This window comes from Spea bombifrons, chromosome 10, assembly GCF_027358695.1.
Source record: "Spea bombifrons isolate aSpeBom1 chromosome 10, aSpeBom1.2.pri, whole genome shotgun sequence".
In the NCBI taxonomy this organism is placed as follows: Eukaryota; Metazoa; Chordata; class Amphibia; order Anura; family Pelobatidae; genus Spea; species Spea bombifrons.
Genome location: NC_071096.1, coordinates 32,074,224 through 32,092,965, shown reverse-complemented (window position 1 = coordinate 32,092,965; position 18,742 = coordinate 32,074,224). Strand labels below are relative to the sequence as shown.

Below are 18,742 nucleotides of genomic sequence, written 5' to 3'. Positions count from 1 at the left end.
AACTGGTTCAACTGGAGCCAGATGTTTGCCCATTTTGGTAATGGACACGGTCTTGTTAAAATGCAATTTTTTACACTTTATTGGCTTACAATCAAAAAACAAAATGTGTCCCTTTCCCGCGTTAAGCAGATAAAATCAAATATTCCAATGAATATACAAATTCTTTTAGAATGTAGAACTTTTTATGTTGGCTAAGCACTATTAAGCTGTGGGGGTTTCCTGCTTAACAATCTTTTTTATCGAATGAGGTATTTTTTATGGCAGATAACACTTTTTTTTTTCTTTTAAAAAGTAGCGACTGTTCAACATATCTACTCAATTTAGGATTAAAAACCAATACAGCACATTTTCAAATGAAATGCCAAATTACAGAAACAAAATGTTGTTAAGCTTTCCTAAATATGATGAACCCCCTTCTAAACAAGTTTTCATCTCCAGCACAAGAGGGGTTAATCACCACAGGAGGGGGAAATGTTTTCACAAAATGCCACTCAGTAATACTGTTAAAAAGGGTGGGGGGGTTGGCACTTGAGTTATGACGGCAATCCTGCTTTTTGGCAACGTTTAGCTTATGGAGTTGGCATTCATTTTTTTTTTAACCCTTTGCTGTAATGCATTGGATACGAGACATTTAATACTCCAGTTAAACCATTAGCGTTTTTATAATAATGATAATATTAATACTCATTAAAATCACTGTGCATTTTTTCCCCCCCACAGCCGATTCTGGCTGGCGTTCCGTGGGTCATTAAAAAGTAATGATTTACCGGGATCAAAACTTGATAAGCTACCACAAGCTAGAACCACACAATGCCAACTTCACTAAAATTTTGCCAAGCAGCCATTCACCGCCATGTCATAAACGACAACATTGTTCAACAGCTCAGCTGACTGCAGACAAACACAACACACACTGTACTACAGCAAGCTTGTTCACTGATGCACAGAATTGGGTTTCCAGTCTTCCAAACCTTCGTCTCAACTGTCCGCATGCCATCACTGGATGAAAGGCATGCGCTCCTTATTCTCAGTGTCTCCCTCGTGGTCCTCCTCTTCTTCTCCTGCTTCACTGGTTTCCGTGCTGTCATTAGCCATCTGAAAATTATTATATATATATATATAATACGGTGTAGTCATCTTTAGAGTAAGACAAGCATAGTTGTCAGATGTCTTGTGTTTTTTTTTAACCTCCCCTTGAGCTTCAGCCTGTTTTTCTAAGCTTCTGCCTACACTTTTTATATTGTTTCATATAGTTGAGTGTTCCAGGAAGCCCCTAAATAAATAATGCATATGGAAGAACTTTGAAAGTACTTCCATACGCATGGTTCAAAGTAAAATAAAATAAAAACTAAAACATGTATGCACATGTATATAAAAAAAAAATAATAATATAAAATAAAAACTAAAACATGTATGTACATGTATATAAAATAAAATAAAAACTAAAACATGTATGTACATGTATATAAAATAAAATAAAAACTAAAACATGTATGCACATGTATATAAAAAAAAATAATAATATAAAATAAAAACTAAAACATGTATGTACATGTATATAAAATAAAATAAAAACTAAAACATGTATGTACATGTATATAAAATAAAATAAAAACTAAAACATGTATGTACATGTATGTACATGTATATAAAATAAAATAAAAACTAAAACATGTATGTACATGTATGTACATGTATATAAAATAAATAAAATATAAAATAAAAACTAAAACATGTATGTACATGTATATAAAATAAATAAAATATAAAATAAAAACTAAAACATGTATGTACATGTATATAAAATAAATAAATAAAATAATATAAAATAAAAACTAAAACATGTGAAGCAACAGCTTTCTCCCCTATCTGTGGTCAGACGGTTCTCACCAAGAAAGCACACATTTACTAAATAGACTCCTGCGCTGGAGCTTCACATGTTTTAGTTTTTATTTTATATTATTATATTATTATATGGAAATAGACAGAGGGGCAAATGCATATGGGAGGAATCTCCAGAATTCCCCCCATGTATTTGCAATAAAGACAGCACAACAATTTAAAGGGACATCTCGGCTAACGTATGAATTAAAGTGCCTTTGATGGCAGGAGTATTGCTTTAAGGAGTGCATGGTACATCATGAACACACACCTTGGTGTAACACCACAAGAGGGGTCCCAAAGGGAGAGAAGCTTTAGAGGTTTGTAAGACCATTGGTGGTAACACATCCATAGTGCAGCTAAGCTCCCAGCATCTCAGAGATCCTTTAATCAAACGACCAGGCTGGTCACATCTAAAGAATTCTTGAAAACTTAAGCCAAAAACTCATGAGATTTTGTTGTCTCTGCCAAAAATGACATTGACCTAATTCACGCTATGTGAGGTCAGAAAGGAGTTTGAGAGTTACCTTAAGACTTGGATTCTGTCTATCATCCAGAATGTATACTGAGCACAAGATGGGTTAAGACGTTTTACAAACTCAATTGTAAAAAGTAGTCAGGTCTGTTTCAGAGAAGGTGATCAAGGTGGGATATTTTTTCATCGTTTAACATGTAGAAATAACATTATGTCAAAAAAGTAAATTTAAAAAAAGATAAAATACTAGGAACTGTGGTTTGAGGGAAGTTAGCCTACAAATGAAAAGGCATTGCGAGAACATTATACTCAGCCAAGAGTAGTTTTCCAATGTTTTTGTTTACACCCATAGACACAAAATGTTCATTTTTCTACTATTTAATATAAAAAAGAGAAACAACTGTTTGTGTCTTGTGGAGAGGATGGTGCCACTGAGTACAATGGAAGACTTGAATCATCAAAGCTGTTTTAAAAAGGATATTCTGTAAACACCTTACTGGATGTTTACCTGGAGAATTCAGGATTTTTCCACACAAACTAGCCTTGTGGTGGATTCAGAATGAATGGACTGAATTCAACACCAGAGATATCTGAAGAGCAACCCTCACAATGGAAAACAACATGAGAAATTGAACTAGATTGCCCCTGATCCATTGACTTTACATTGTAATCGATAGAAGGATTGCTATTGAATTAAATGTAAAAGATTCATCTTTGGCATTGAGTCCAGTCCAATGTCTGTACTGGAGTCACTGGTCAACTTCTTATGGCAGATAGACAAGATGATGCAAGTTGATCGTTAACAATGGTCTATAAACCTGACCGATGTTATTAACAAGAATAAGCAAAAATCATATAAAAATAATCAAAACATAAATTTTGTGCTATTGTTTAGATGATCACCATGTAGTTTTGGTTGAACCTAGAATCTAGGAGATGGAACTATATTTGGTTTAGTTAATTAAGACACTGAGAAAAGCCCAGAGAGGTTAGGACACATCTTTGGACATTCAGTAAAGTTCTGAAGTCCACCTTGGCTTTTCTTGTATGGGAAACCTGACAGAGTTGCTCACTGTCTCAAACCTCAGTATACCCCATGGGAAGTCTAGGTTATTTGATGAAATGTGGATTCTCCAAGCACTCAAGCAGCACTTTGAAGATGACACCCTTGTACATCAGACTATCAAGTTTCCATTACATAAAATACATTTCTTGACTAACCAGAGGGGTTGGAGTCTTTTCCACGTCCAGAATGAGCTTTCCGATGTTTCCCCTGTCATGGATTCTCTGCATTGCTTCCTTCACCTGTAACACAGACAAAAAAAGGGATTAAAACCTTTGAAAGGCACTTAGGATCACTAGGTTGTGCTGCATATGGAATACTTGGCCATATTTGTTAAGGGCAATGTTGAGTTAAAGTGCAAAATGGAAAGCAATCAGCAAGAACATTGCATTTGTATAGATAGAGATTGCTGCACATTTAGAATGTTGCCCCGGAAATGATCTTTTATTAAATGATTTATAATGGACACACACTTAAATTCCCATCCTATACTTTAGCATCATCATTTTTTAGTAGGTAAATTGTGGATCAGAATAGTGTTCAACAGCGTATCGAAGTTAAGATGCATCCAAAGCCTGAAAATCAATTATTAAAAGTCAATATTAGAATAATAATAATAATAATACTGCAATATTAGTTATGATCGGACTTGTTGTTAAATTAATACAATGTTTTAATTGCCACAATATAAAAAGGTACGCTTATAAAACGTGTGTTCCATTTTTTTCTTTATGTATAATTCCACCTTGTATTTGGAAATATTATTTTTCTATACATTCATGACCTAGAAACAGATTACTAAGTAGGTATTTTAAATTGATATTTAGGAATATGCAGAACATTGCTCACATACCTTTAGCCCACAATTCTTCGGTTAAATCAAATCCACTCAAAAAAGATTAGGGATTACAGGAGACATACTTGTGATCACATTACTTTCAGTTATTCTAAACACAAATTGTGATTCAAAAGTTTCCCACCTCTTCCAAAGCCCATAAGGAATCAACCAACGGTTTGATCTTCTTCTCATTGTACAAAACCATGAGCTTATCCATCACCCCTTTAATGACCGGGGCACGGTTCTGCTTGAAGAGCAAGTTTAAGAGCGAGAATCCAGCCATCACTTTATTCTCTTCATACAGCTTAATTGGATTCACTTTTTCCACTTGCCACCACTGAAAATATACATATTTAAGATATTATTGGTCAACAAAAAAAGTGTCAAATTTCAGATTTTGTTTCTTTATTTTAACCTCGGCGAACTATGTAGAATTAAAGGTGCTGTCCCACATGATGCTAGAAGTCCGTGGCCTCATCTTAGATTTGTGTGTGTCTAAATTCCCTCACTGTGTTAACCTCTAATGGGAGGCTCTTCCAGTTATCTACCACCCTCTCTAAAGTACAACTTCCCTCCAAGCCTTTGAACATCTAGATTGAGTTTATGACCTCCCGTTCTAACATCACCTATTGAACCATAATATAAATATATATATGCGCTTACAGATTTGGCAAAACTGAAGAAGCTCTTTGTTTCCCCGGTAACCATATTCGATGAACCTGAAAGTAAGAAAACAACATTTATCGGGAAAAACAACCATTAAACACCTAATATCTTCTTGGCTTCTCACTTTACAACAAGAATTGTTTGTAACTTGTTCTGGACACATGGAACGGAGGAGTGAGTTAGCTTCTTCCCCCCATTTGTTTTTTTTGGCAGGAATTTTATTACAAAAAATGTTTATTTTGGTGCCGTCTACTCGCGTTTACAGTGTATATGTAGTACAGCATAACCGAGTAATACGAATCAGGTCATTTGTTAATAATAATATGATACACCAATGGCAATATTATAATAAGTTTTCCTGTTTAATATAATAAAGGACAAACCGTATAAAATGTATGTTCCCAGTGGCTTCAGGAGACCAATTCCTTTTCCGGTGTTTTCACCACATAAACAGTCCAAGACGATGTCTACTCCATCTGGGGAGATTCTGCCAACAAATATAAGTAAATACATGGAATTAAGTGGAAAAACTAACATATATGAAGGGTTTCTTTTAGATATTAGCTTCTACGAATATTTCATTGTGCCCCCCCCCCCGTTGGCCAACTAAATGCACATGTATCAAAGACTCTTGGACGTGTCTCCTAAAAAGACTCCTCCTACTGACCTGATCCTGGGTTGGTAGACAGACAAAAATTCATGCATTACCCCATATTTTTTCTAGACAAAACTTGACAGTACTGTTATAACACTGGGAACCCTATCTTTAATTGGGGAAAGGTGCGGTGGGGAGGGTCTGCGTACTTTACCAAAATTAGGTTATGAAATTAGGTTAGTTAGAGTCTTTGGCCACTATCTGCTCTCAGTGTCTGTTCCTCTGCTTCTAGCGTTACTTTTGTGATGTTCTATACTCCATCGTCTGTAAATGTCTGCTCTTTTGTCCTCGATGTGCAGAACGAAATACCTTTTGGATTACGACAGCTAAATTATTAATAATCTCCCTCTGGAGGTTGTCAGCAGAAAGTATCCTGAGTCCCACACAAAGCCAAGGTTTTCTTTACCTTTTCACTTCTTGGACGTAATCTGCGTTTCTATCAAAAATGTGGCTGAGGGAATTCTTAATGGCCTCGTGTTTAAAGGCTGAAGCTGTTCCGAAAACTCTAACGTTGGGAATGGTCGCACAGAGCTGTGCCACGGCTTGACCCTGAAAACACAACATATTTCTCATACTTGCATGGATTTATTCACTTTTTCTCATGCCATAGATGTTACATTCTTAACATTAGAGGCACATGAATCATACAATAAAGACATCAGCAGGTGCTTAGTCAAACAATGTATATATATATATATATATATATATATATATATATATATTAACAAGTGACTCTGTATCATATGAAGGCCAGAACACTTTTAGCTGACTATCTTATTATAAGTACAAACCTCTCAACATTTCCAATGACCAGAGGGACATTCTAAAGAGGTAAAACTGTGTCTTTGCCAACCGAAGGTGACTTAATACCCACATATATAATTATCACCATTCTATTTCCATAAAATGCACATTTACGGCTACTTAAACGTCATTGTGAGGTCTTTTCTTTGTATTTCACACGTTTACGTAAAAATCATTCTGTGCGCCTATAAAAAGATGGCAATCAATGATACGGAAGGAGGACATAGGGGTTTTGGAGGGATGTTATTCCCTGCGAATATTTTATTTCGTTGTCTACGTTGTATTCTCTCATGCCATCTAAGGAATGACTTCATTAGAATGCCAATCACAACACATCGGAAGCTACTAATTGTGGCAAGTGTATGCAGAACAACTGTGGACAAAGCTGTGTTGCTTGATTATGAAATCTGCTACTGGTTCAAGATATGATTATAAGCCTACTTGCCCTCGCTTCTTATACGATCTGGGGCAGTCTTGCCATTCGCCTGAGTAGGTCCTAGGCATACCTGTGAACTATCTTTTGACCTAGAGTCCCAGGTGGAATGCTACTTGCCTGGGCCACCTTACTCAACACCCACTCTCTGTCCATATTTCTTCCCACTCCTACTCCTACTAAGGTTGTTTGGGAATAGTCCAGCATCAACATGTGGCTAGCGCTACCCCCACAAAAGTGGAAGAACTCCAGGTTGTCTATCCTGGGAAGTTCCCATCTAAGGTCCTAGGGCAGCAGGTCAGAGGTGGTGATGTTCTTACTTCTCTACTTTATTTCTAATGGGTCATTGTGGGTTTAGACACATTAATTATATTTGAATTTCTGTGGTGTCCTGTGATACAATTATACAAACATAAAAGAGAGGGATTTGGTTCTCAAAGAAGGGACTACACATTCAGGGGGGAAAATGCATTTTTGTTGATGGAATTTCCCATCGTTGGCCATAATGATATTTGAAAGATTAGTGCTTTTTTTCCCAAATGCTTTCCCTAATTTGAATAATGCTGGGAGAAAATGTAATCTTCAGACACGTCCGTCTGCATTAATACTTTTCAAGTTAAATGGGATTTATGTCGTTGCCTACTCCCCCACCCCATACTTTTTAATTATAATCTTTTCAATAGCGCAATGATTTTGTGACCTTTTATTACCCCCTGAATGGATCATGTGTTCAGCATTCGTGGACCTTCTTGCAGTAGGCCAACATTTAGGTAAAAACTGGCCATTACCCTGCCGTAGGAAGCGACTGCTTTCTAAACTCGATGTAATTTACCCACTAATTACAGCAGCCAACAAAACAGAGAGGAACAGTTCACATAACCTTCCATCCAACAATTACATATTATAGACTCTAAAATAATGAGTAGTTCCAAATAGACAATCCGATTAAGTCTTAAACGAAATGACTACTATTTCAATGATACAATGCACCGTGTAGATGCCATGAAAAATATAAAATTGTGCGTATTAACCTGGCTGATGAGGTTGGCCACAAGATAATCAAGATGTATGGATCCGCCAACACTATTCATTTTGGGAACAAAAAAATAACGCTGGAGCAAGACCTAATATATCCAGTAGGACATATTTTTGCCAGTTCCGTGCTTTGTAGACTAGACCAGCATGGAGGAACCCTTATGCATGGTGCCAAGAGAGCACCATCAAAATATATCATGACTGTACTAATGGAAAAAGAGCAATTACCGGTGAGCATCATGGAGGTAGAACTTGGAAAAATGGCTGCTAAGTTAGCTGTTCCGGCACCTACCCAAATCATCAATGACTATACCCGAAAACACTTAGAGTTTGCATGTACCTAAATAATGAAAAGTCAATGTTTCCATGAAGACTTCTATAAGAGCCATTTGGTTGAAACATTTAAAGAATCGCTACATAGAATCTTCATGATGGACTATCAAAGAGTTAAACATTTCAAGACTCTCAGGGTTAGCTAATTTAGAAAGTTCCCAGCTATGGCATTTTTTTTCTGCCTGAAGATCACTTCTGGGTCTGTTAAGGACTAACCTCAACTCAAAGCATCTCGGTAGCCATAGACACATGGAATTGTACCCTGCCTGACGTACGCTTTAATCTTCATACAGAATTAAAAGGTTTCTGGTGTGCTGCTAATTTTGAATATGATCATAAACACATCTGTTTTCCCTCAACGCAATGTTTTCTGGCCCTTGGAAATGGTGGGAGGTATGAACACGCAAGCCACAACCGGCAATAATTAAAGCATCGAATGCGCGTATTACTATAATTATTCTTAATTATATTCCAACAGGAAATGTAAAGTATGCTTGAGAATCGAACACCTTGCCAAGCTGATACTTATATTATAAACAACAGAATACAAAGCAACCCCCTCATCATATAAACGGAAATCTAATATAACCGAGATACAGGAGCTATAGGAATCCTAGCCAACCTGCGCCAACCCCGCTGTTGTTAAATTAAAACTCCTGTGATCCCTTGTGTTCCCAAAGAAATGTACTTTATTCAAAGTATATGGAATGAGTTTTTGGTAAAATGTCCCTCTAGTCTAAGATTTCCATAACCAGAGGCACATGTCCGACAGCCAAACGTGAATCACTTTTTGTTTGAAGTCCTGTGTGATGTCACACTTTCAAAGATTATTACTTGGCATTTTAGAGTTATTACACGCGAGTTCCAAGGAACAACAACAACTCCTACCATATGTACAGCCAAAACAGAGCCGAAAGACTTACCACCCCTCCGCCTGCAGAATGAACCAGCACAGACATCCCTTCTCTGAGGTTGGCTACCTCAAACAGCATCATGTACGCCGTGACAAAGTTCATCGGGAACGCAGCAGCTTCTGAGAAACTCATGTCATCCGGAATCTTATAAACAAATTCCGCCGGAGTACAAACGACCTCTGCCCAAGCATTGTAGTTGACGAAAGCCATAACACGGTCGCCTATCTGGTGTATAGTTAAAAAAAAAAAATAATAATAAAAGTGCTAAAAGCATATAAATGTTAGAAGACTGAGTGGTATGATCCACTGTGTTTATTATTTTTTGTGGACTTGGTATTCACATGGGATGCATAATAACTTAAGTGGAATGGATTTTGGTTTTTGTAGCCCATTATTATCAGATTCTAACCTTTTATGAGATCTTTACAGACTCACTGACATGAAAGGTTTAGATTTATTCCTGAACACGGGCTTCGTATTTGTTTTTCGTATTACTGACTCATACAGATTATGTTAAGGCTATTGGTGCCATCGGATAATTCCTCAATAATCTACAAAAATATTCAAGGTCAATAGAAAGATCGTTCAGAAATACAGCTGACACAGAGGCAGCTTTTAATCTTAAAGGAAATTAGATTTTTATTGGGCACTAAAACATTCTTATTTGCCGTATATTCCGTTGAAAAGTAGGATTTACAGCCAAATTAGCTTGTTTCAGTGGCTGTGACAAAACCTTCCAAGTAAGTTTGGATAGATTTTTTATGTTAGAACCGGCATGCACGGTTGTAACAATAATAATAATTAATTTAGAATAAGTAATCCGAGAAAAACAAGATTTCCTTCTACATTGAAAATTATTTTTTCTGATTTGTGTGTTAGTAGAGCTCATGGTAACCAAGTTCTCGCTGTACTCAACCGGCCAGGCATCTTTTTATTGAACCTGTCAGAATCCGGAACGCCAAAAGACCCAGACGTCCAGCTGACGTGGTCGATAATTATAGTGAATGGCCTTGGCTTGAATTTTTTGAATGTTTTTCTTCTGCTTGTGCTAGTGGCTCTTACCTTTGAAAAGGAGACCGTTGAGAAATGATGAATTCAACAAATGTAGCCCCTCACCCTCCTTTTAATTCAGAGAAAAGGTTAAGTCCTGGGTCTCATTCAGATTTTTAATCACTGTCCAACAGTGAAAGCTTTCAATTCACGCTGCCAAACAAGGTTGTCATGGAGAAATAAAGATGTGCCATATCACGGCAACATGTAAACGCAGAAAATGGGACTTCAATCATAATCGGTACATGCGGTTCAACAAATCTGCTGGACAGAGGCCAAGCGTTCCTGTTCTTTATTGCGTTTGGGGGACATCTTCCGATGACCAAGGTCTACAACCTTCTAAAGTAATGTTTGATGACACCAATAATAAAATGCACAATATATAAGATAAAGCTTTCTTTGGGTTCCATAAAAGATCTTTATTTCATTATTATTTTGGTTTTCTGCCTCTTTAGCAGCTTTACTTTAGAAGCAAAGGTTCTATAAAGAGTTTCACATAAAATGACCTTTTTTTTACAGCTTAATGCATAAAAAAGACGCTTGATCAGTTTTGTATCTGCAGGCATCTTGTGGTAAAGATTTGTCTCCACTGTAGTTTGACATTTCTGCTTATTCCATCTGCCTCAAGAAAGGAGGTCATTGTTTTAGGGCTAGTTGCACAGATTATGAAATAGAACACACGTATATAGACTTTATTTGTTATAAGGTTTCAGTGCACGTAGAAACGTTAGAATCCCTTAAAATGGCTTTTTTTGAAAATAATAACCCAGATAGTTTACCTCAAAGCCGGTAACGGTTCCTCCTAGTGCTTCAACAATTCCAGACAACTCAAAGCCAGGAACCAGAGGTGTTTTTGGAGGATTGTCAATGTTTCCCTGTCGAACCATCAGATCGATGAAGTTGAGACCACTAAATGTGAGAAGGTATGAAAGACAGAAGTCAACATTACATTTTCTACACAATCCTCTGTTACACCAATCTTAACGTCCCATAAATGAAGATGGTTGATGGTAACTCTGGTTGCTCCATGTAGAGCCTATTAACATATGAACATTTTCCACCCATTTTGCTCACTTTTCATCGATTTCTCATCTATGCTCTACCAAACCTTGAGTTATTTTTTTGATAGTGTTATTTTTATCTTAAGGAGGACAACAGAAGTCTTTTTGCCCCGGATCTAAAGAGAGTCTCGTACAGAAGAAGTATGTTTCAGTCACTCACCCAAAACAGTTTAGCCTTCTCTAAGAAAAGACTTGAAGATAATTAAAACAGTGTGCACCATTAAGTTGCTTTAGAGACATTAACATCACGTCAAGCCATTTACTGTCTGAAATAATTACTAAAGAGTTTCCAAGTTCTACACCGTACGTTATAGACGAATGTTTATAAACATAGCAGAAAACAGCTATTTATAAAAATACCGTGTTTAAAGCAACAAAATGAATTAAGGAATTAAACTCTAAATGGAGTTTGGAGGAAAGGAATAAAATGAGGGAAAGAGAAATATATTTTTAAGAAATGAATCTGTATCAAATATCACGAAAAAAAAGAAACATTTAAATATAAAAAGATATTGATTTAAAAATATACATTACTGTCAAAATGTATTTTCTGGGACAAAAAAACGTATTTTATTTCTTGACATTCCTTAAGTGATATTAGTTTTAGTTAAAAAATGAGTTTACTGAAAATCTGAAAAAAAAAAAAATACAAATAGAAAACAAATTGGAGAAATATAATTGAATATAATGGATAACAATGTCCTATTAAGCTCTGTCCACTACTGTAGTTACATACTGTATGTAGAATTTTGACTTATTAATTAAGTTGTCAATTTTCCACCGGGTACCTTGAAAAGTATGGGATTTGGTGTAAAAAAAAAAAAAAATTATATATATTTTGTCCTGAAATTAGCGGTTTTGGAATAGCTTCTTGAGTTGGTATCCAAAAATGAAAGTGAAATATCAGTACAAACCAATGTACTCTAGATATAAAGAATTAACGTGCTAGGGGGAGATTGTATGCTAATCTGGCCTCTTATTTATTATACCCTTTTAATTAATTTATTGTGTGTTCCCCCCTCTTGATCCTTTAATGAACTCGGATCCGTTGAACGCATTTTAATTGCATCGCGTTAGGAGTAGTTGGAATGTGTCTGGGAGAATGCGGAGACTCCTGAGTACGAGTGGATGGAGTCATCGCTAAATAATGTATTCTTGTCTCCGTCTAAGACCTTTGTTTTACTCGCTGTTATAATTTATTCCAGCAGTTGACTTGTAGACCCCCATAACCACGTGGATACAAAAAGTGAATTGTGCCCACGTGTTTGATGTATGCACGCCTCCCAGGACTTCGGATGGAATGAGAAGGGACACTTGTTTTAGGGAGTGTGGCTCGTAGGCATGACTTTACCGAGACCTTTTTATATGCCTTTATGGCCTACGGACATTTTGGTAACTGAAAAAGAAAAATATATTGTTTTTTTTTTACACAAATTAACCTGTTTTTTGCTGTTTCTCTACAGATTATGATGATTTTCAGGGATGTATATATTGATACACTCATTCCCGGCAAACATTCTGAACTCCTAGAAAAGAGGGACATTTGGGGAGGAATGAGGGAATGTCTGTCCCAATTAGGAACCTTTCTTTATATACCACCACCGTCTGTGCCCAGAAACTGGTCTCCAATACCTTGTTGGTGCCAAGGTTTGTCTGTGGGTTTCGGTGCTAGATACAAAACCTAAAATCTGATTATAAAGTATTTATTTTTATTATAATTATGAGATTTTAAATCCTAAACAAATATAAAAGGGCTTAAGAGCTGACACAATCCGGTTCTACTCCAGCTCTCAATTCACAGCAGATTTTGGCTAGTATAAAGCAGAACCGGATCTCCTTGGTTTTATCGTATCCGTCCAGGCTGTCCGTGAGTCATCTCGAGCGGTGGCATTTCGGACCTTCGCTTGTAAAATGAGTCACGCTGTCTCGTTTTGGAAGATTGATGCAAGGCCGGGACTTGTCAGAAGTATTAGAATGCTTGCGGAACTAATCACTAAAAGCTCAGACTAGAATTTGTACGTCAGCGCGGGCGTCACAGGAACCGGCGAGTGTCTGGGCTGCTCTACAAACAATAAAAAAATCAAGAGGAGAGCAGATAGTAATAAATGCTGGGAAATCTAAACACTCATCGCTCATCTTTGGAATCTTTGACGCAACGCAGGGTTATATGCAGACGTTTCTTCCCTCTATAATTATTATTTTCCAAACTGAAAGACTATCAACGGACGATGAGAGACCAACGTGTCAACGGATACCAACTGGACTGCAATTCATTTAGGCAGGCCTTTGATACTAGTGACTGGTCAACCTTAATATATTGATTCCCTTATATTTAACCACTGCAAGCCCATTATGACTGGTCAACCTTAATATATTGATTCCCTTATATTTAACCACTGCAAGCCCATGATGACTTGTCAAACTTAATATGATCCCACTATATTTAACCGCTGCAAGCCCATGCGCCACACATTTTTATTATTATTCTTTCTTTTTTTGTGGCGGAGGTAGATGCCTATGTTCCAGAGGGTGTCTTGAATGAATACTATTCATGTTATGTCCTGTCTACCCATTGTACAGCGCTACGGCATTTGATGGCGCTATATAAAACAATAAATAATAATAATAATACTTGTAGCAGAAAATCAGCCAAAAAAACTACCATTATTAACAGTATTTCTGCTCTACATATACCACTATCCTATAGCAACTGCCCCTATACATGCATGGTGCCTATTTGCAGGTAGTCTGACCCGGAATAATCCATTGGCAATAAAGTATCAATGAATTCTGTACAGCTCCCATAATGATATGGCTCACAAATGCATGTTTCCAATCGTAACCGTCTTCAAATGTTCTATTTTATATAGGCCAAGAACCGTTGTAAACATTACTGTTACTTTAAGTAGGAGGCAGCGTCACAAGACATTGAAATCCTATTCGCGTCTCTTATGCGCATGTTGTTTTTCTTTCGTTAGATCCTGTATGTGTTTCCCAGGCCTCGGCTCCGATTCACGCATTAAACCATGTCACATGCTCGCCTAAATCCCTTCTAGCAAGCTGGAAAATATGCTTAACAAATATTCTGCCATTGAGGCCTCGCCACTACAGGGTTAAATTCAGCGCACTAAAAAAAAAAAAAAATCATTTATAAAATATTTTATCTGCCTCTTAACAACAACTGCTTCCCTGGTGAAAATATTTATGTTTTACTTGATTAAATATTTGACTTTAACAAGATAATAACAACGTAATATTTCTTAACATTTTAAAAATGTTTCATTTTGTTGTTTAGAAAGCATAAACACAGAATATCAAACTAAGATATATAATTTCCCTTGAGACAAAATAGCTGTAATGTGTACATATATATATATATATATATATATATATATATATATATATATATATATATATAGATATATATATATATCTATATATATATATATATATATATATATATATAGATATATATATATATCTATATAGATATATATATATATATATATATATAGATATATATATATCTATATATATATATATATATAGAGAGATATATATATATATATATATATATATATATATATATATATATATATATATATATATATCAACTTCTAGTATCAGTAAAATAATTTAGACCTGGTTACCATTGATTTCCAGTTGGTGAAATAAATAAATTTAATGTATAGGTTAGGGAATAGTTTATCTTACTGAGGCTAATCTTTGTCAGCTATTAAAAGTTTGATTTTTACTCTCTTCTTTTTTTATTTACTAGATAAATGAGTTGACTCCTGTCTGTCCATAGAGCTTCTCCATTGTCTTCTCTACATCCTTCTTTCATGAGAACATGAAGTTCAGATCCGTGCTCCAATGGAATGCACACAAGGTGGGTTTTATTACATATATCTACAGGTTACTTTTAGCTGTAAACACAATTTTAAGGGTTTATTGAGTATACTGACGAGTAAAATCTCGACCTAGTGGAAATGGAAGACCCTCTCATGTTTGGTGGTTGGCAGAAGCATTCTTTGTGAAGGACACTGGACTAAATGCCTTGTCATGGACGCCATTGCCCAGGTATGGACAGTTTACTTACCCCTGGACAACGTTTTGAAATGATTTAAATATTCAGATAAGCTTAGTTTAATTTCAAGCATTACTGTTCTATAGAAGCAAAGGAATTTTGTTGCTAGGGAGATGGGCGCCATATCTACAAAACAAAGATTAACCCTTCGAGAAAGACGCTTTGTAAGGTCCATGAAAATAATGTCAAAGACATATTTTTGATGAAAGGCAGGATGGAAATGATCGCTAGTTGCATTACTTTCTGCATTTAATTAAATGATTTCTATGTATAATGAGTTTAAAAATAGATCATCAACTACATTTTGGTCCCTATATCTCATTCTCTTTAGGAGATATAAGGGAAAGAGAGAGGCATTGCTAAACCATTAAAGGATCTATTTGATTAGAAAACATGGTCATGGTTGGACACCATCATTTCAACACAATGACATCCCCAAAATGAAAGCATCAACAGTTTGATTTAAAAAAAACTGCCATCAAACATAATTAGATCATTAATTAAAAATGAAATTTACATTTTTTTAATTTGTCTTAGTAGACCAAACCTTGTAAGAAGAGAGAAAGACAAGGCCGTCATAAAGAGGACCCACTGAATGGTAAGTGGTTAACAACATACAAAGCTTGGGCCAACATAACATTTGTCCATTTGTGCTCTTATCATCATAAAATGTATTTTATAGTCCATGGTTAAAGCAAAAATAGGGACGAAACTGATCCATTAAAGATGGAGATTAGGTAACCATGGGGTGATCACACCAGGGATTGTGAATGAACATGGCATCACGACGTATAAGTAAAACTATACACTTATGTCCCATGTAAAATAACCGGTGTAGTTAACCTGTCTCTTACATACCATATGCACACCGGTTTCATAGCCTGGGATGCTAAAATACAAGAACACATGTTTCTAGGTAACACAACTCACAGGTGCCTGATTCTCATTTTATAAACCTATGGGTTTGTTTAGATGCGAAGGATGATTAATATCTTAGCCTGTGGAGTGGAAATCAATGCCTAACCATCATATACTTCTCCTGCCACCCCAGTAACCATGTTGTCAGCTTCACTATCTCCAAGGCATCCTCATCTATTAACTAGATTAAAGAGCAAGAGGCAGCCAATCAGCAGACTGCTACATTAACCCTTTCACTATGATGTTTTACCATTTTTTTTGGGTGCCAAGAGTGTGTCTCACCCAACAGGCAATGTATGGTATTAAACCACCCGACTGGCACCTTCTGGATGATCAGAGTGATCAATGACCAGTGATTATTGAAGAAGGTATTTAATGTGTTAATCAGATAAAAAAAACAAAGAATTAACCCATTTTCTTCCAAAAATGGTTGCCTATAATGTCATAGAGAATACCCATTAGGCAAAGCACTCACTGTTACAGGGGCAAGTTGACCCCGAAACCAACCACTCAACCAGAGAAGGCTAACCACCCCCTGGAGCATTATCCATCATAAAAAATAGATCGGTGAGGATCTGCTAGTGAATTAACCCTTGCAGGAACACTGGCCTTCTAACCGGATTCATTTATTTCATCGCAAGAGTTTTCTGCGCTGATTTCACGCATCCACTGCCAAGCATCCTATGCACACAGCTCGCAATCTATCCCTAACGCAATAGTAAGGGGGTACCGGACCAGGCTTTCACCCGGATCTTCAGCTCTCCCTCCTGGGGTTCAGGCATCACTTTCCGGGCCACTCGTAGCTTGTTGAGACCCCCAAACCCCGAAAGTAGCACGGCTCTCATATCCTTGCCGTCCCCTGCTCCTCCTCCTCCTTCCAAGGCCTCCTTGGCGATTTCTTTTTCTATCATCTGCTCCGTCTCCTCGGCTTTCTCCGGCCGCTCCTTGGCCATGGCTGCGATGCTCCTGTTCAATGGGATGCTCGGCTTCTGCGGCGATGGCTGCAGAATCTGGTCCAACGTTGTACCGTAATGCGCGTTTAAGCTGCGCTTTACCAATCTCCGCCCCGCTGCTTCCCGAGCACTGCTGCGCGCACACTCTCGACATTACGCTCAACACGAAGCTGCCTGGATAGGCTGATACAAGGGCTGGACTGGTTGCTGCAAAACATAGGAGCCAGGCAGAGACATTTGGAAGCCACATAGATTATTTAGGGGCCACAAAATGCCTTAGACAAGAAAAAGACAAAATGCATGCATCAGAAAAAAACATGGATTAATTACCTGTGTGATCTATACAGTGTAACACATACAGTAGTTTTGGGAAGATTGGCAAAAACAGATTTAGGTAATAAGTCTTCAAGTGCTAAGTGGAAGCTGGAATTAGTACAGTCCAGTGCTAATACAATATATAGGTGATGTTGCCATAGAAACTGCGTAAAAAGCTGCTTAGGGACCCACTGGATTACCATGTAAAGAGAAGGGAGAGGAAAAAATGAAATGGTTCTATGAAAATGTTACATCATGTCTACCCATTCCAAAGCAGCCAGAGACCATGTATCAAGGAAGTAAAGCCCATGGCCCCAGAAACACACACCTCGCCCACTTCATGAAAGGGAGTCCGCGAGTTTAGGTCCAAGTATTATCCAGTTGGAAAAGTTACGCCACGTGAACCCACAAAGCACCATCAAGGTGATATAACCGTGACCAACCCATCCAAATATAAAGAACTATTAACCAAGTAAATTAGATGATGGGGGCTTAGAATCACTCTTTTTTTTCTCTCCAGTGCCTCGATAGACAGATACTGTCAACCCCTAACCCTAAATTTGCTCACTAAATATAGGGCAGGAGCTTACTGTTTTACCTGGTCCAAACACTGTCCTTGGTGCTGATACCACAAGCATTGCTAACGCCTCATAGACTTTTCTGTAACCCCATGGCCAATGGGTGCCTAGGTAACTGCTGTAACTTTAAAGCGAGAAAAGCAGGATTTTTGCTCCAACCTAGCCAAAAACATGCTCCGTGTTTGTACAAGGATCATTGCATGTTTTATTGCCCATGTGGAATTCACACGTACCAAAGAACCCGGCATTCTAGAAATTAGGGAAACCAGAAAATAGAATTCCTTTTCAAAACCGGGAAACTTAGTAAATATGCAATATTTGTCTCTAAGTCGCCCTTTATGTACCGAGAGTGTCTGTTTTCTATGATGTTGCTTGTTGGATGGTTTAAGTACTAAAATACCACTTTTCTTCATGTTTGATCAGCTTACGAAGCACAGGTTCAGGTACTCTAATGCTACAGACTCTGTGATTGCAGGGGTATTGACTATTTCCCTTACTTTACGTATCTGCTAGCATTAGCATTGTAACTTCATATGAATAGATCTTTGCCCGGATTTCCAAGAACTGCATTAAAGCATTAAATAGAAGCAATTCATTAGACACGCCAACCAAACCTAGCATTACCCTTCACATTACAAAGCTAACAGCACAAAAGTTGTAATTAAACAAGTGATAACGGCAGT

At 37.1% G+C, this 18,742-nt stretch overlaps 2 protein-coding genes across 2 annotated transcripts in view; one reads left to right on the top strand and one right to left on the bottom strand.

Moving 5' to 3' along the window:
- The window catches only part of LOC128466984 (uncharacterized), a 44,755-nt gene that overhangs the window by 25,634 nt on the left and 379 nt on the right, over positions 1-18,742 (top strand). The window lies entirely within an intron of this gene.
- Positions 552-17,280, bottom strand: VAT1L (vesicle amine transport 1 like). The gene is made up of 9 exons (XM_053448476.1): positions 16,949-17,280; positions 10,927-11,056; positions 9,107-9,322; positions 5,985-6,127; positions 5,307-5,410; positions 4,921-4,976; positions 4,400-4,594; positions 3,578-3,661; positions 552-1,095 (listed from the first exon to the last, which is right to left on the bottom strand). The coding sequence occupies exons 1-9, from the start codon at positions 17,164-17,166 to the stop codon at positions 997-999; spliced, it is 1,245 nt and encodes a 414-aa protein (XP_053304451.1). The 5' UTR covers positions 17,167-17,280; the 3' UTR covers positions 552-996.